This window comes from Colias croceus, chromosome 3 (genome assembly GCF_905220415.1).
Source record: "Colias croceus chromosome 3, ilColCroc2.1".
In the NCBI taxonomy this organism is placed as follows: domain Eukaryota; kingdom Metazoa; phylum Arthropoda; class Insecta; order Lepidoptera; family Pieridae; genus Colias; species Colias croceus.
This window is the reverse complement of record NC_059539.1, coordinates 5909206-5927994: the sequence shown is the minus strand read 5'-3', so window position 1 is coordinate 5927994 and position 18789 is coordinate 5909206. Positions and strand designations below refer to the sequence as shown.

General features: G+C 31.8%; 4 protein-coding genes across 8 annotated transcripts; 2 read left to right on the top strand and 2 right to left on the bottom strand.

The window, feature by feature from the left end:
- Positions 1 to 2056: 2056 nt before the first annotated feature.
- On the top strand, positions 2057 to 3024 carry LOC123706368 (NADH dehydrogenase [ubiquinone] iron-sulfur protein 6, mitochondrial). Its single transcript, XM_045655616.1, has 3 exons — positions 2057 to 2300; positions 2376 to 2552; positions 2876 to 3024. The coding sequence occupies exons 1-3, from the start codon at positions 2181 to 2183 to the stop codon at positions 2939 to 2941; spliced, it is 363 nt and encodes a 120-aa protein (XP_045511572.1). The 5' UTR covers positions 2057 to 2180; the 3' UTR covers positions 2942 to 3024.
- Positions 3025 to 3069: 45 nt separating this feature from the next.
- LOC123706369 (UPF0184 protein AAEL002161) lies at positions 3070 to 4629 on the bottom strand. 2 transcript variants are annotated; one of them, XM_045655618.1, is made up of 3 exons: positions 4496 to 4629; positions 3985 to 4089; positions 3070 to 3691 (listed from the first exon to the last, which is right to left on the bottom strand). In XM_045655618.1, exons 2-3 carry the CDS (start codon positions 4079 to 4081, stop codon positions 3534 to 3536), a joined length of 255 nt encoding a protein of 84 aa, XP_045511574.1. In that variant the 5' UTR covers positions 4082 to 4089; positions 4496 to 4629; the 3' UTR covers positions 3070 to 3533. The 2 variants fall into 2 exon arrangements, with proteins under 2 accessions (XP_045511574.1, XP_045511573.1); XM_045655617.1 differs by lacking the exon at positions 4496 to 4629 and having other exon boundaries at positions 3985 to 4123.
- A 1560-nt stretch (positions 4630 to 6189) lies between these two features.
- Positions 6190 to 10326, top strand: LOC123705859 (ras-related protein Rab-14). Its single transcript, XM_045654918.1, has 5 exons — positions 6190 to 6367; positions 6886 to 6995; positions 7216 to 7396; positions 7833 to 8015; positions 8209 to 10326. Exons 2-5 carry the CDS (start codon positions 6890 to 6892, stop codon positions 8378 to 8380), a joined length of 642 nt encoding a protein of 213 aa, XP_045510874.1. The 5' UTR covers positions 6190 to 6367; positions 6886 to 6889; the 3' UTR covers positions 8381 to 10326.
- Positions 10327 to 10720: 394 nt separating this feature from the next.
- LOC123705858 (carnitine O-acetyltransferase-like) lies at positions 10721 to 18763 on the bottom strand. 4 transcript variants are annotated; one of them, XM_045654913.1, is made up of 14 exons: positions 18641 to 18763; positions 18241 to 18593; positions 18011 to 18040; positions 17476 to 17715; positions 17168 to 17379; positions 16934 to 17084; positions 16219 to 16393; positions 14896 to 15083; positions 14433 to 14533; positions 13628 to 13747; positions 13263 to 13385; positions 12831 to 13029; positions 12345 to 12482; positions 10721 to 11963 (listed from the first exon to the last, which is right to left on the bottom strand). In XM_045654913.1, the coding sequence occupies exons 2-14, from the start codon at positions 18274 to 18276 to the stop codon at positions 11748 to 11750; spliced, it is 1929 nt and encodes a 642-aa protein (XP_045510869.1). In that variant the 5' UTR covers positions 18277 to 18593; positions 18641 to 18763; the 3' UTR covers positions 10721 to 11747. The 4 variants fall into 4 exon arrangements, with proteins under 4 accessions (XP_045510869.1, XP_045510872.1, XP_045510873.1 ...); XM_045654916.1 differs by having other exon boundaries at positions 18361 to 18593; XM_045654917.1 differs by having other exon boundaries at positions 18381 to 18593.
- Between the last annotated feature and the right edge of the window lie 26 nt (positions 18764 to 18789).

Genomic DNA, 18789 nt, shown 5'->3' with positions numbered 1-18789 from the left:
CAGACCGAAAACTAAGCTATTCCAAAGCTAAGCTAGGGAAGCTAGGCTAAGCCAAATTAAACTAAGATAGAAATAAATGGCGTGCACACAAAGAGCTAAGCTAAAGCTCAGTTATGCCGATTGCAGACCGAAAACTAAGCTATTCTAAAGCTAAGCTAGGCTAAGCCAAAGCTCAGTGTTGCGGAGTTCAATTAGACGGACGACGAAGGGCCTGCGGGGAGGCGGGAGGGACAAAGCTTAGCTCGCGTAGCTGCGCATCGGCATACACAACTAACATAGCTTCGCATATTTTAGTTAGCTCACATAGCTTAGTTCACATAGTTTGCGGACTGCACACAAGTATGGAAAACTGCGTCAGCTATGCGAGCTAAGCTAAACTAACTTAGCGCTCTTGGTCTGCAACCCGCATAAGGCTGCAGTTAGACAACGCGCGCGGTCGGCGGTGGCCGCGTACTAACTGTTCAGTTATAGCAAATTTATGTTTTATTAACTAGGACATAAAGTTGAAATTAATTTTGAGTATCTAACTACGCAGTGGCCGCGCGGCGGCCGCTCCTCGATCGTGTGGCGGCCGCGCGGCCGTCTCGCTCGAATCACTCGAATGTTCTCGATGTACGCCCCGCGACGGCCGGCGTCCCCGCATTCTCTTTGTTATTTCTTTTTGCTTTGTCGGTACAAGTAATATGCAATCATAATTTTATTCTTCTTAGTCAAATAGCTCATAACGAACACGTGTGAATTTTAAGAAAGACCAAGATCAACTGGAAATGGTTCGGGTTCGCAGTGGCGTGGCTGACCGTACTTTTGCCGCGCGGCTGACACGCTGTAACATTCCAAGTCATATAAACGCGCCCTCAAGCTAATTTTCCATGAGTAACTTTATTTTAATGAGACGCCCAATAATTTCCTGTACGAAACTCTCGATTGTGGTAGCTAACAGAGGTAACAAGGATAAAATGTTTTGATTTGATGGTTCTCAAAAGAAAAAAATATTAAAACTTATGAAATAGTACATTTTATAAGCTTTTCTTGTATATTAAATTTGGTGACAATCGTTCCATATCACAGTTCCATTTCATGGACCCTCAGTAATCTGCCTTCATATGACGATACCATATCTCCATCATTTTTAGGTCTTTTTGTATACGTTCTTCCTGTTTCTCACAGAAAGCTGTATCCACTTTACTGACGGTGCTTCTCGGTTATTTCAACTCAATACAAACCGAACATTGTTGTTCATAAAATTGTTTTTTTTTTTTTTTTAAACTAGAGCCAACCAAATACCTATTTCTAACGAATAAATTCGCAAACTTGGTTTCTTGGAATATATAAAACTGTAGAAATATCAGGATTCAGGAGCAACAAAAAATGGGGTCACGGAAAAATTCCAACCAATACTCGCTGCCCCATCATTAAAGTTTTTTAAGGATTATTACATTTTTTTAAAGATTTACTTGGACTTTATGTCTAAAATAAATGTTAACATTAAGAAAATAGGGTTTACTATCGAATGCCAAGATATTTTTTCTCTAGATCAATTATTACTTTAGTTATAAACGAAATAAGAATTGAGACTTACTTTTCGAGCTCGAACGCGATCAAAGAGCGCACGCGATATTCAACTTTATTACGGCTAGCGGCTAGTATCGTAGCCGGTCTCTCAGTGCCAGAAATGAGAAAGGGAGCCTCCTCTTAATTTTAAAAATTATTCGATGAGGGTGCGGAAATTAGTAGATGCAGTTAGCATGTGAGTTAGCATATACGCATATCCGCTCATAATTCATATCCGTCGTATTAGGGAAAAAGTTCATCGCGTCGTCGTTCATCGTTCTTCCACAGAGCAAGTAATATAGATCGTTTTACATTGCGTCGTTTTTTTGTATACTTATTGATAATAATATATTGAATTGATTAATTATACACAAAGTCTATATCACAATATTATATAGTTCAGTTCAGGGAGTATAATATCCACATAATATCCAAAGGACATGCATGCACCCACATGCATATATTTATAATACATATTACGTCAGATTTGACATTTCCTTATTTTCGTAAGTGAAAGTGTCAAGTGATATGTCATTGTCATTGATCATTCGCTATAAATTTTTTTATTATTTTTATCCGTAATAATTGCGTTTAACATTATTTGTTCATAAAAAAAGAACAAAAGCATTATGAATCCAATTTTGGGGCGTTCTTCGCCAATCTTAAAATGTATCCCTGGCAAGATCAATTATACTGCAATTCGTTGCATAACCAATAAAATTCAAGATATACCCATTCACACAGGCCAAGTAAATTTTATATACAGTATAATCATGAGGATTTTACGGTTTCCTTGAGAACTTAGTGTCTTGGTTCTTTTCCAGAAATGGGATTCTAATGACTATCGTCTCGTCCGTTTCACTAATGCTCCCAAACAAGTCAATACAAATTGGGCAGTTAATCTAATTGCAGAAGTCCCACCGAAAGAAGTGACTGAAAGGGTTGTATGGTGCGACGGTGGAAGTGGTCCTGAAGGGCATCCTCGTGTTTATATTAATCTGGTAACTGAATTTTACTATTATATCTTTGACTTGTTTTTCACTATTATTTTGCTATTCACTGTGTTTTTACGCCATTTTATATAGGTAATAATGTTGTATTAGGTATTTTTGGACGAAATGTATTTTGCATATTGGCTATAACATAATAAAAAAAAACTTGATCCTTTGTGCAGACTTTTGGATCAATGTATGTCTAATGAGTTAATACATAGGATAATATTCCTGTGTTTAAATAGTACACCTGCAAATTATTTGTTATTTATTTTCTGAATTCTTTTTTAAAGATCTTTGACCTATTTTAATTTGAGGGATTTGTTTTTCAGGACAAACCTGGGAATCATTCATGTGGCTATTGTGGATTACGCTTTGTGAAGAAAGAACACCATTAATAATATTTTTTTTATTGTAGTAGGTACCAATAAATGAAATGTATGTAAAGAATATGATCTAATAATAAATGTTGTTAGTTTAACTTTTGTTGTATTTATTTAAAGGAAAAATAAATAAAACATTATTATAAATATTTTCATACATAGTATTTTTATTACTGGTTTATGATGCATTTGTTGTATTAGTTAATCTAACTTAATAACAATGATGACAATCAGTAAGAGACACATTTACCATTCTTGTTTTGTTTGAAAAGTAGTAAAATACTATACTAAGGGCCGATTTTTCAATGCTTGGATAAAACTTATTCGTCGAATAATGTATAAAACTACCATTTTAAAAACGTATTCTAATTGCCCGTATTTGACAGTTTACGTGACAATTTAATATTATTGTGTAATACTTTATTGGACAGATAAGTTTTATCCAAGCATTGAAAAATCGGCCCTAAAAGTATGTAAAAGCAACACAGTAAAGAATCTCATCAACAACTTGTACTTTATATGTAATTAGAAGAAACTAATAATAAATTTATAATACCATCAACAAATTATATTGTACCCAATAGCAAAAACAAAACTTCTATCAATTTCATTGAGTTTCCTTGTTTTCATGTTGCATTTCTTTTCTTATTTCTCTGTTAGACTGCAGCAACTCCCTTAGTCGCTGGTGTATATCATCATTCTTCTGTTCTAAGAAATCCAATGCCTGGTTCAGTTCATCCAATTTCATATCCAATTGATCATATTCTGTAAATCAATAAACATTTACATAATTATGCCTTAATCATCACAAACATTTTGGGTATAATTGTAAAATACATACATACAGAAAAATATATTGACTGAAAAAAAACCATCTTGAAACGAAAAGAAAATTTAAAAAAGAAAATACACCAATTTGAAGCAGACAAATTGTGAATTCTTATGAGAATCTTAATTTACACCACAATCAGAATTTATTAAAAAGGTGGATAATTTTACAACATTAAAAATTGTTTTGTTTATTTATAGAAGTTTACTGTAATTTTTTTCAATGTTACCTTCATGGATAATTTCCTCATTTTGCGTAGTTTCATTAGCATCATCATTTTTTTCCCCATCCATTCCATTAGGCTTGCTATCGTCACTGCCAGCCATACTTTAATCTAAAATGAATAAATCATTTACTAAATAAAGTTTGCTTGAGATGGCACTAAGCCATAGAATTTAGTAAAGTTAAAACATGTAATGTTTAGGTACTAACACTATCACTATAATTTAAAGTTATTTTACTTTTTTCTTCCTACTCTAGTTTCATATTTACTCGAATAATTGTAGCTTTAGTTTATTAAATGGATGCAGATTCATTTTTATGAAAATAGGTACCAATTATTAGAAAAATTTACAAGATGCATGCAAATATTATTACATGTTATTATTGTTTTATTATTATATATTTTTTCTCCATTTCTTGGGTTTCTATCATTCATCAAACAGTTATTAAAGAAGATTTGCAATTAATAGTACATGTAAATCTTTACACATAAATGCAAAAACATTAATTTACCTTACCTGAATGAAAATAATATTCTTTCTTAAATCTTAACTTTACAAAAAGCGACAGATCTGACAATTGGTCAAGTGACAATATTAGGGTACCTAGGTACCTATATTTTTTAATGACGACCATAAATAATATAAACCAAAGTCAAATGATTCAATGAATTCAAGAAGTTGTCGAAGTTGACTATAAAATTCGTGAATAATTCCATTGACACGAAGCTAATATATTCCACAGATTTATTCTACGTATAAACAAGAGTTATATAATTTAGATAAGAGTCAGAGATAATGATAGTGTATAATATCATTATCTCTTCATTCGGCTGAATTTTTAGATTTATTATGATTATACCTACTGATTAATCAAAATATAATTGTATTTTTATTCGATATTCTTTTTTTCTATCTGTATCACTTATCTGTACTATTTTTAACCGACTTCAAAAAAAGGAGGAGGTTATCAATTCAGCCGGTATGTTTTTTTTATGTACCTATGTACACCGATTACTCTCGAGGTTTCTGAATCGATTTACGTGATTCTTTTTATGATGCGGAATTGTGTCGAATTGTTCCCATAAAAATTTTATTTGGATATGCCCAGTCAGGCCCAGTAGTTTTTATTTTATGATCATCTTTGTCTGATCTCGATGATTTTATTGAAATGTAGCAAGTAACTTTGATTGTAACCGATTGAGCTGAAACTTTGTATACCTACGTATGTAAGACAAAGAGCTGATTTGATGATGGAATCGGAAGGTGTCCATAGGATATTGACTCAACTTTATCGAGTTTGGGCTCGTTTGATTCGTATTGATAAATACACTAAAAAGTATTAAATAAAAATAACTACGTTAATATTAAAGAGGTTTGATGTCGGTGCACGGGATTAATACCTCTTAATACTAAGTGCTTAGTGCTTGGCACCGCCTGCAAACCTATTTAATAAATTGTGCATCTAATTTATAAAATGTAGTAATTTTAATAATGATATCAAATATTTTTTAATTTTTTTACTTTTCCGTTTTTGAAGTCGTTTGTTTTTAACGTAGTTATTTTTATGTTCTTACTGTTCTGTGTATGTTACATAGAACATAATATTTTATTATTATATAGATGAAGAGTTTGTTTTTTTGCTCGTAAGGGAAAATAATAAATAAAAGTATCAAAAATATATTTTCAACTATAAACGAGTTGCCATATTATGATGATTTTTTGATTTTGCCGCTTTTTCCACTCTTATCTTTCGTTATCCAGACTCTATTTAAATAATTTGAATTTATAATCAAATCCTTAATATTATTCAAAAGAAAGATCAAACATCCATCCGATGTTTGTTAACTGTTTCACGCAAATACCACTAAACCGATTACAATTAAATTTGGTATAGAGACCCAGAAAAAGACTTAAATAGACTTAACTTTTATTTGTAAGACCCAGAATAAGACTTAAATAGGCTTAATTTTTATCCAGGAAATCCCACAGGATCGGGAACTATGTAGGTTTTTCTTTGAAAACGTGAGTCTCGAGCTAAAACAATGCTAACCAAGTAATATTCTCTTTTGGTTCATAGGTAAAATTTTAAATAAATACTATGTAAAGGCTATGTAAAATTTATATATATAATATAATGTAATGAATAGTTACTTCACCTGTTATTTATAAAAATTGGGTTAAAATTTAAAATATAATCTGTTACTGAAAATCTTAATGTCAAAGTTATGTCAATTGCGTATGATGTTGGAAAGGAGTATTTTATTTTAATATTTCTATTTTGTTGGCATTGTAATAAAATAATTTAAGGATTATTTTGCTTATATTGATAGTATTGTGTTGTTGAATTATTAAGGTTTAAGCATCTAAATACAATTCTGTCGTGAAAAGGTAAGTTTCATTCAATCGATATTACCTTTTTACGTATGACACTACGCCTTCTTTTCAGTGTATATAAAAAAATTGTAGACCTTCCATTAATATCCGTCGCTATTTACAATACCTCTAATATTAGAGTCAGTGTGATTTTGAAACTTTGAAAATCCTTTGTATTTTTAATTGGTTTTATGACTCATAGTAGAAATAAGAAGCAGTGAGTATATATTTATTTTAGTTGTCAAAATCGCTAACAACTATGAATGTTGATTTTATCACTAATATCATTACTTTCAATATAAGTTTATACATACTATGTTTTAATTATTTATCAAATAAAAATTCCCTAACGATCTTAATGTAGACAAAGGATTAATTAAATGCTTTATTTACAAATTTTCTTATGAAATGTGTTCATTGTGAATAGATCTATACCATCAATCAGCTTTATGTTCAAACACAATTAAGTTTGCATTTGATAATTTTGGTTAAAGAATTTATACTAAATGAAATTGAAACATGTATTTTTTCAGCAAAATGACTTCAGGGCCATATAACTATTCTTACATCTTTAAATATATCATTATTGGTGATATGGGCGTAGGAAAGTCATGTCTTTTGCATCAGTTCACAGAAAAGAAATGTGAGTATCTGTTATTTTTACTTATGCTGAAGATATTGAAAATATACAATAACATGAAATTTGTTTTAACCCATTGAGCGCCGAGCGGCCCGATCAGACCACAACACAATAGATTTTTTTATTGTGTCTGTGATTCTGGAGGCTGAGTTATTACGAGCATCTATTAATTAATTATTACTTGCCATTCAAATGGAAATTAATCTTTTTATTAATGTTCTAGTTATGGCAGATTGCCCCCATACTATTGGTGTGGAATTTGGAACTAGAATCATAGAAGTGGCTGGACAAAAAATTAAGCTTCAAATATGGGACACAGCTGGACAGGAAAGATTTAGGGCTGTTACTCGGTCTTATTATAGAGGTGCAGCTGGTGCCCTTATGGTTTACGACATTACAAGAAGGTATTTCAACATTCATTATTATTATCAAATAAATAATTAATAAATTAAGAAATAAAAATTCTGAAAATTAAAATGTCTATACAACTAATTTATTATCTAATATATATTATAAAGGCGAAAGTTTGTATGGATGTTTGTTACTCTTTCACGTAAAAACTACTGAACCGATTACAATGAAATTTAGCACACATATAGAGGGTAACTTGGATTAACACATAGGATAGTTTTTATCCCGGGAATCCCACGGGAACAGGAATTATGCGGGTTTTCCTTTGCAAACGCAGGCGAAGCCGCGGGCGGAAATCTAGTTATATTAGCTATCTAGCTTATTAAAATCTAGCTTATTATAATCTAGCTTATTAAAATAAATGACCACATTTCACAAATAGTTAACAATTAATGCTTATTATGTATTTATGTATTTACTATGTTTTAGATCTACATACAATCATTTAAGTAGTTGGTTAACAGACACTCGCAATTTGACTAATCCTAGCACAGTGATATTTTTGATTGGAAACAAATCTGATTTGGATGGACAACGAGATGTTACATACGAAGAAGCCAAACAGTTTGCTGATGAAAATGGATTAATGTTTGTTGAAGCTAGTGCAAAGACGTAAGTTTGTTTGATAATAGGGAGATCAATTTACATTCAATATAACCTTCTAATATAATTTAAGTAATGTTACTAAATTCTTGTCAATTGAACTATTGTTCTTCCTATAATATTTAATCAACATACAGAAGGTTATTTTATACCAATATAACAATGTCATAATCAGCTTGGTTAATAATAATTATTATTTTAGTGGTCAAAATGTTGAAGAAGCTTTCCTGGAGACAGCGAAAAAGATATATCAGAGCATACAGGATGGACGTTTGGATTTGAATGCGGCGGAGTCAGGTGTTCAGCACAAGCCCGCGTCGCCGGGCCGCCCGCTGGCCGCGCCGCCCGCCTCGCGCGACAACTGCGCTTGCTAACCACTAACACATTTTAACCTATTACCATATTCTAAACTATGTTGTAGTTGTTAACGAATTGATGTACATGATACCGACCACGAAAGTAAAACCTTAGCGGTAATACATTATTATAGGCGTTAAAGTAAAAGAAAATAATTATAAAAAAAAAACAAAAATTCATATCATACTTTCATTTTTACTCTACTTTTGCTACCAAAAATATAATCCTAAGGGTAATAAAAACGATGTTTATAACCGGCATCACATGTATTAGAACTACGGTACTGTGTTGGCTGGAAAAATTAACAATCTCTAATGAATCATTCTTATCTTACGCTATTTATTTTTGATATCAATTAAACAAATGTTTATTTGATGACTGGTTATTTCTTTATGAACAACTATTCACAAAAACGAATTTCTCTTTAGTTTTCATTCATGCTTGCAATACTATGCTTAGTGAAATTATTTCTTTTAGTTAATTTGTGTATAAGTTTAGTAAAGTATGATTATTTTAATACATATACTTTTGTATCATTTTATGTAACGAAAGTATATCAGTAATAAGATGAAAAGTATTTAATTTTTATAAATAAATAAAATTTAATGATCACAATGAGGCAGCATTCATATTGACCAACTTGGCAGTTGCGGTCTATCAACATTCCATGTTATATTTCGAGGGTTATGGATATAAATTAATAAGGTAATTAGAATTTAATGATAAAAATGCATTATGCACCACCATCAGTAAAAAAGTGATAAATATACAAAGTTAGTTTAGACGTTTGAAATTAATTTAACTCAAATTGTTTTGCATATTATAGTGTTACTTACTTGGGCAATGTGTTTAAAAATAATATCTTTGCGTTGTCTTGAATCGTAAATGTATCTATGTTTCCAAACTATATTCGTTTTTTACTTGATCTTGACAATTTTCAATGATTAAATATAATTTTAAAGGAAGATGATTAAATATTGTATGATTACTTGTTAAAGGGTTCATATTCTTATATTGTTTTATGCAGTATTGAAGTTGGTGGTTAAATTAACTAGGAATACAAGATAAGGAGAATGGCATTTTAATTATGATCAATATAATAAATTTATGAGTCCTATCTAGGGAATGACATTTTGTAATGCTAATTTTCCTGTCCAGGTGAATAAAAAGAACTTTGTGCTGCAATAATATTATATGTAACGTTTGTATTTAACTGCACTATCTTAAAAATTAAAGACGTTTTAACGGATTTTAAATGCGATATATTCATTATATTATTATTATTATATAATGAATAAATCGCGTTTAAAATCCTTAATCTCCTAAGTATATCGGGAAAATAATTTACATAATGAATAAATCCCGTTTTTATCCCGTAAGAAGTGCATTGTTACAAACAAAATCATTCATATATCTTTTTATACGCGTGAACAGGAATATGTGTAGTCTGTAACTACTATGTAATACATAATAATATAAATTAGATAATAGCGTGTCCTTGTTTTCTTGCGCAATGTAATCTTTTAAATGCATCTTACACCGTTGAACTACAACTGATGTAAAGTAGGTATTTAGCAAATTATGAAATATTGCATTTGAGACTATAATTGCATATATTTAAGGTAACAAGATGCTTCTAACAGTATCGATTTTATAACATCATAAATCAATCCATATTTTATTATAAATTGAAGAAATTCAATTTTTAGCGGCCTATTACAAGTTTGCCGTTAAATTAGTTTTGGAGCAACATTTACATGCCTACAATCATGATCTACTTATTAAAACACAAACACTGTTTAGAACAACGGTTTAAGTTTAAAATTGTTTGATCACATAATATTCAGTTTATTTTTGCACCCGTTGTGTATGTTTTCATTTATTAGGGATTTTATTAATACATAGAATTTATTTATTGTAATATTTTAATTTTAATTATATCACATTAAAGATCTTATTATTATGTTTGTTTTTATTTTTCATATAATGAAACCCTGTTTAGAAATAATATTTAAATTCCGGCAAAAGATAATATGTAGACAGATAGTCATTATTTTTTTCATATTATGACTTACTAGCTGCTCCGCGCGGTTTCACCCCCGTGGCTCCACTCCTTTTGGCCGTAGCGTGATGATATATAGCCTATAACCTTCCTCGATAAATGGGCTATCCAACACCGAAAGAATTTTTCAAATCGGACCAGTAGTTCCCGAGATTAGCGCGTTCAAACAAACAAACTCTTCAGCTTTATAATATTAGTATAGATGAAACTCAGTTTGGATTTTTGTACATATCTGCGCTGACCAAAGCATGCGATTCTCTGTCTTCAGTGAGCGTTTACATAATAAAACCCTGTATACAAACAATATATATGTATTTAAAATTTTGGCAAAAATAATGATTATCTTTTATTTATATATATTTACGAAACTCAGTTTGAAATTCTGTTATTTTTCGAAGGTTGTAGGACAAAAGAGCTACATGGCATACGGAACATATGCCATAGGAGATTATAGCCCATGGCCACAACTGAGCAATATCAATTTTTAGACTGGTTTTAATGTCGCTGACCATCAGCCAAAATGTATTAACCTCTATTTCTAAGCGTTTTGAAATAACGCGTAGGAATTATCTCTTAATAAATATATAAATGTTAATATTGATTTGTGTATCTACAATTGTTTATTTTAATATAATAATGAATGTGCTTAAAAAATATCTCTGTTATACAATATTATGTACTTTATTTGTATGATAATATATTATACAGCGAAAATTAGTGCGATTTACAACAAAATAAATAACAAAAACAACAACGAATATTAAAAATATGAATAATTCATCTTAAAAAAATTCTTTAGCTTATATTTAATGCTGAAGACAACGTGTATAGTGTCACATAATATGTTTATGTTTTAAGTTCATTTACATAAGTCCGCCACTAAATGTGTTCACAACACGCGGTTTATTGGTCTTTAGATTTTATCTATTGAGTTTCAATCACAAGATATATACATAAATAGATATAATCGTATAATTGAGCCCCAAACATATTATGGTCCACTTTTATGTACTTTAACACCAATTTCACACTTAAACCAATGAACCGAAATTTGGCACAATATACTAAATATAGTGAAAGGACATAGATAGGGCGTAGGCATTTTTCAAAATAAAACTTGTTGCGATTGAAGTAAGGGAACGGAAATAAGTACCACAGCCGACACGCGATAACGCGAACAACACTATGGAGTTAGTAGAGAGTCTAGAGTTATAATTAGAATTATAAAATTGGTCAAGTGCGTGTCGGACACGACACTGAGGTTTCCCCTTACGCTCTGGGGATGGAACCCTAATTATGAAAGAATAGAATAATAAAATTGTTTATAATTTAGATTGTGTGTTCTGCAGTAGCACATCGTGCATATCCTGTAGCGCACGTTCGAGCGCCTGTCGGTATCTCGTAGCGGCGGTGTCGGGGTGCGCGCGGAACGCCGCCGTAGCGAAGTTGACGTCCGCGTCGCGCGGGTTGTAGCACGTCGCGTAGCCGTCCGCTACGAACGGCCCGTAGCACATGAACCCGTCGCATTTGCACGCCACCTGGACACGTTTGTGGTTAATCTTTATTCCATACTGGCAACTTTTTTTATTTTTTTTATATGAAATATTAATGCGTCATCATCAACCCCTTTTGTTTTTCTACTGGAGAAAAAAATTATAGTTTAATTTTTACGATGTTTTGTACTCATCAATCTAGGAATCACTACATAGTATAAAACAAAGTCGCTTTCTCTGTCCCTATGTATAAAGGAGAAGATTTTAGTATATAATTTATTAGGTTTTAAGACAAAGCGGGCAAACCCGCGGGCGGAAAGCTAGTATTATATAAATTTAAGTTAGAAGCTATAACTAATGGACTGTGTGGTGACTCCTTTTTATATTAAAACACTAGTATCAAGTAAAGCAGTATCTAGATCTTACCTGACTAGTAGATATTCTCATATGAGCACTTCTTGTGAATCCAGGGTCGGAATACAATTTCGGTATTTCAATTCCGTTTTCGATTGCAGTCAATTTCAGGCCAAGCAAGTGCCTGTCTACACCGAGACCTTGTAAAGCCTGAAAGAAAATAAAACAATGATTTAAAATTATTGATGCCATGTTTTACATAAAAAAGATTTCTACCCTATTTCTCCTTCCAAACTAAAAAGTTCCGTTTTTTTAACTCAAAACTCAAACTCAACCATTTTTTTGACTTGAATTAGACTTCATCTAGTAGCACTTTTGAAACGTCATTACATAGCGTTTTAACTTTTAAACTAAATAATTGTTAATATTTACTGCTGCTATGTCTGACACTGAAACTAAATTAAGAAAATACCATAAAATTGAAAATTTATTAATTAAATATGCCCCAGAAAAAAAGTATTTCCTAGTTTTTTACAATAATATTGATTTGAAAATCACCTGTACGGTATAATCCTTATGTGCGGCGATGGCTTTCCTCATAGCTTCTACCTTCGCCTTGGGTGAGGCTTGCTTCTCGAGCATAGTTTTCGCAAATTCAATTGATTCGATCGAACACGAGCGGATCGTTTCAGTCCTGCCGCCTGTGTACATTCTCGTTGCTGCTGACTCATAGTGCGCACCGGGTGTGTTGTGCAAACTGTTTATTAATATAATATTATTTATTTTAACACTAAAGCGCGTTACGCGATATGCGAATTTACTCAGCAACTTATAATTTCATAGTGTCAGAAGTGAAACTTCTTTAGCAAGACTCAAAGATACCAAAATCGTCGCCTTACTCCATGACGGTATTGCCATGACGGAACCTTGAAATTTTATTCTCAACGCGCCTAAAGGAGTTTCACTTAAAATTATTTGTTACACGCATACCTGTAGAAGGCATACTGCATTGCCATTTGCAGATAACTGTCTGGACTCATTTTCTGGGTTTTAATGAAATTCTTGCCATATCGATCGAATTTGAAGCAATTTAGATCGAGGTCTGCAGCTAATCTGTAACAGGTTGTAATGATCTTAATATTTCAATTCAATATTTACATGTTTCAATTAGGACATTTTATTTTTACCTTTCAATATTTTAACACAAAGTTAAAATTTACCGTAATATCGGGACTAATAAAAAAGATTTCATCCTCTGAAGAAGCAGCGTGAAAAATCCGTAATATACAATTAATTGAATGTGCCAGGTAATTTTTACTATTATTATAGAATTGTGAATAAAATAAAGTTCTTACTTGTCCAAGTTCGCTTTCGCATTCTTTATCATCTGCGATACTTCGCCGCTCACATTGAATTTCAGTTGAACCGGCTCGATCGGAGACGCAGACGATTCTTCGCTGCTTGTATTTTTATCGCTGTAAATATAATAAATTTGGTTAACATACCTCCCAAATATCTAATATCTAATATATATTATAAAGGCGAAAGTTTGTATGGATGTATGGATGTTTGTTACTCTTTCACGTAAAAACTACTGAACCGATTACAATGAAATTTAGCTCACATATAGAGGGTAACATAGGATAGTTTTTATCCCGGAAATCCCACGGGAACGGGAACTATGCGGGTTTTTCTTTGCAAACGCGGGCGAAGCCGCGGGCGGAAATCTAGTTTAGTTATAAATTATGTCTCGTTTAAATTTTTTGAGTATCTATGACTGAGACTATGAGAGACTAATAAATTCGAAAACTAGAACCGATAAACACGTTGTGGGCGTTATGAATGTATAGATCAGGTTTTAATATTTTCTGGACTAAAAACAGAATCAATTAGGCTATAGAATTATAGATATATTTTATTTTATTATAGTTTATCTTTGAAGCGAGATAAACAATGTAAATGATAGCTTATGTCACAAGGTGTAAATTAGAGAAAAGACCTATGCTAGAGTGGATGGAGTTGTGGGTACTACATAGTAAATATTTACTTTATAATATGTGTAAAAGAAGTAAGCTATAATTTATTATTTATTCATACAGTGAACAGGTTTCATAGTGGACATGCAAATGTCAGGATTCCGTGAATAACAAGAAAACTTACATATAATTTATAATAAAATCAGTCAAAATGGCAATGGGTTGACCTTCAGCCGGCGAATGCTCATAAGTTAAACCAGTTAAACCATCAGCGCCAACGATGAACTGAAAAAATGTTGTATTAATCAAATATTAAAAACTGTTCTAGTAGGTAGTACAAATTCTACAGTATTCTACAGTAGTCATCTCAACATCAGGAAATTTCTTATTATTTCAACCTCTGATTGAAATAATAAGTAATCATGACACTAAAAAATGATATGTAAAATTTTATGAACATGCTTTTCAGTTTTCACAGAAGTAACATATATACACAGTATGTTAGTTGCCTAGTTTTATAAAATTCTCAAAAAAATATCTAAGTATTATTCATTTCTGTAAGCATTGTACCTATTTCTTTCTTTTTCATTTTCCCACATTTTCACAATGACTATATTTCATTATACACACCAAACATGCACACTAACCTGCACAGTTTTATCGAACCAGCGATTACCGCCGTTCGCATTGGCCCCGTCCCCGTGTATCGTGTGCTTGGCGGCGAGCGTGCGGCGCTCGTCCCCGCCCGCGCACTGCCACAGCCCCGCCGCGCCGTCCAAACACAACACCGCTATACTGCGCTCCACGTCCGCTAGCGAGTTGCGGTTCGTTTCGTCTGCGCACGAGAAATGCGTATTTCATATTTCAAGACAATTTTCACACACGGCACGATCTGATCCCGTACCACACCCCGGACACTCCATACAAAATTATTGTTTTGACAGTCACACTGCAAATGTGTGTGTTAACGCTTTATGGTTGGCACATTTGTGACTAGCGTAAAAAAAATTCGCGTTTTTCTGATGAAATACATCCGTAAACAGCACAATATCTAACCATTTTCTACGAAAAACGATAATCACAAATCCAAAATAATAAAATTACTTTAAGTCAATTTGATTAATGTTGTCAATCTTCGTTGCGTATCGTCCTTACAGAAAAATGCGGACCATTTAAAGGCTGATCGTGCGGGGTGAGGTAAGTGTTTAATTTTGGCGGGAGGCGGAGAGTGTCCGTTCTGTAGCGTTTAGCTACTATCATGTATTCTGTGCCCGTACTAAGCTTTTGCTTTTGTATATTTATTTAACCTTTTGAATCCGTTGATGATATATACCCTATAGCCTTCCTCGATAAATGAGCTATCTAATACCGAAAGAATTTTTCAAATCGGACCAGTAGTTCCCGAGATTAGCGCGTTCAAACAAACAAACAAACTCTTCAGCTTTATAATATTAGTATAGATTTGTGAGAGTGACAAGAAAAGGCTTCATTAGGCATGCCCATTTTCCTTTTTTAAAGACTATTTTCCATATGATAATAATAAAGATAGGCATGTCATGAATAATCAGAGAATAAAAGATATTTAGATAAAAGATAATTGTATATGATACACTTAAAATAAAACACATTATTTTGCATGTGATAACTGATAATACTGATACACCTATTTAAAAAAATATATTATGTAGTTTGAAATTTAATCGATTTTAAACACGATTTAATTATTATTAAATTATACAGCATAAGATTTTGTTGACTCTACAATGAGATTAGTTCCAGAAAACAAGCTGAGACTTGCCCTTTTTATAAATAGTTAATAATGGTGTAAATTCATATGCAAGTACAACTTTATTATTCAATCATTTCGTTCTTATCTAATCCTATGCACTTTTAGAGTCACATATTTATTTAATCAAGTGTAAACTACATCTTAAAGTAAACAAATAAAGTATAAATTATTTCTTGCTCACCTTTACTTAATAGTTCGTAAGCCTTTGCCCATGTGTCTCTATTTTCCGAAGTGAGAACACCAATAGCATCGTCTGTGCGTGACTGTGAAGAATCTATGATTTTCTTTAGACCTTTCACAATTTGCTCCCTATTTAACCTTTTGTTGTCACTTCCCCACAGATCAAGATGGAATATCTGCAATTAAGTAATATAAAATGTATTAAATATGTCTATATTATTAACTTACTTCAAAAAAAAGGAGGAGGTTATCAATTCGGCCGGTATATTTTTTTTTTTTTTTTTTTTACAACAAAAATAAATACATTTTGATGAACTTTAATATTTTTTTTCTAGTCAAATAAACATGCAAAATACAATAGATAAAAAAAAATTGTATGTGCTAACTGTGATATGTGTACACACTACTAATATTATAAATGCGAAAGTTTGTGAATTGTGAGTGTGTGTGTGTGTTTATTACTCTTTCACGCAAATACTAATACTACTACTACTACTGAACCAATTACAAAGAAATTTAGCACACATATAGAGGGTAACTTAGATTAACACATAGGTTAGGTTTCATCCCGGAAATCCCACGAGAACGGAAATTATGCGGGTTTTTCTTTCAAAACACGGGCGAAGCCGCGGGCGGAAAGCTAGTACCATATAATTTGTATTAAATATAGCTAATCAATAAAATAGTAGGCTGTTCCAATATTTGTTTAAACTTACATGGTTATTGTGTATAACAGTAACATATTTGGTATCATTGAATGACAGCTTGTCCCTTTTAGCTTGTGGTATCCGACAAGTACCAAATACTTTCTTGTATTGGGACATGTCTAGAGGATTTTTCCCCATCATTTCTACAGGTATTTTATCACTGAAAATAAATTGTTCAGATACATAATTATTATTAAATATTTTTAAGATTTGGTAATTATTATGTAAAAGATGAAGACATACTTATCTATTAATGATTTGTAATCCAATGCAGCAAGTAAAGTTTTAGCAGCATAATCCAATTGTTCATTTTGATTATTGAACTTTCTGAATGGGAAGACTAAACCTGGACTGGAGAAAACAACTACTGGGTCACGGTACTCAAGGTAGGCAGTGTTTATCCACCATTCTTCAAGCCAGTTTTGGTGTTTAGTTGCTCTATTTTCCAATAGAGTCTGCAAAAATTAAAAACCAAGTAGTTATTTTATTATATTCCAATGTTATTAATTTATGTTTAAACATTAAAAACATACATAATATGTTTTCATTACCTGCAATTTCTGGCCATCACCTGATGCGAATTTCTTAACAAGATTTGAAGTATTCGCAAATTCCTCATCATTAAGGAATGGTCTCACTGTTTTTAAATATTTTGTTAATGTAGCATTAAGTTTTGGTACAGGGAGTCTTGGTAGATTTTGGGTGGTAGAAGCTGTTTTTGCAGATGTATAGTTGCTTACTAATTGTAGAGAAGTGACATATGGTTCTAAGGTAAACCCTTTTGAACTCCACTGTAAAAAACAAACTATATTTTTATAATGAATCCCCAAACCTAACAGTTTTGAAACAACTATGAATTGCAGTTAAATAATGTTACAAGAGATTACTTTGTCTACTATAATTTTACTAAAAGGATTAATATAATGGCGTAAGCTGGTCATTAATAAGGAAAAACATGTATTAAATAAATAAACTGCTAAATGAAATGAACATCTAGCGACTAGCTGGTCAATAACATGTTTGTTTTCCTCTACTTAAAGGGAACAAAAGGAAAACTTATGCAAAATAAAGTGAATATCTACTCACAAGCTTTATGCCCCGCAACATTGTTGAATCCTGGAACAGAAAATTATTAACTTCAAATAAATAATATTGATAATAAAAACAAACTGGGATAAATGAAGTCAAAGGTAATGCAAATTAATTACAAGGAACAAGATGTTAAAGTTAAAAAAATCACAGAAATATCAAATTATGGTGTCAAAAGACAAAACTATGATGATTTTCTTTTCTTATCAATGAAAAAATATACTTACTTTAGATTCAAAGTTTTTTAATTGTATATTAGGCATTAAATTTGTCTAGAACATATGTACAAACATTCAAGTAAAGACACACAGTAAGTGAAAGGAAGGGGTATTGAAATAATGTATTACGTGCACACAACACCATTCACCTCAAACAAGTTTATGTTGAGTTCTTAACGAATACACTACTAAAATACCGGTTTGCAAGGTTCCTTCGCTAAAAGTTTTGTTAGTTAAACAATAATCTATGCTATTATCAGCTGCACTGTGCACACAATCAACTTTTAATAGGTACCCAAAAAAAATATCTCTAGGAAAATAGTTACTATTTATTATCATTGAAAGTTTCAGTCGATAGGTACCTATCAAAGAGTAAAGTAATATAGGGGGAACTGTGAGGGGGAAGTACCTATGTTTTAAATTTGAAAGTTCAAACTTCAAAATTCCAAAATGACGTGCAGCTGATCTTTGATACCACGCCTTATTTGTTTTTACTGTTCCTGGTGCGTGGTACACAGAGCAAGATAGTATAGTGGTACTAGCGTTTAGCTACTATTA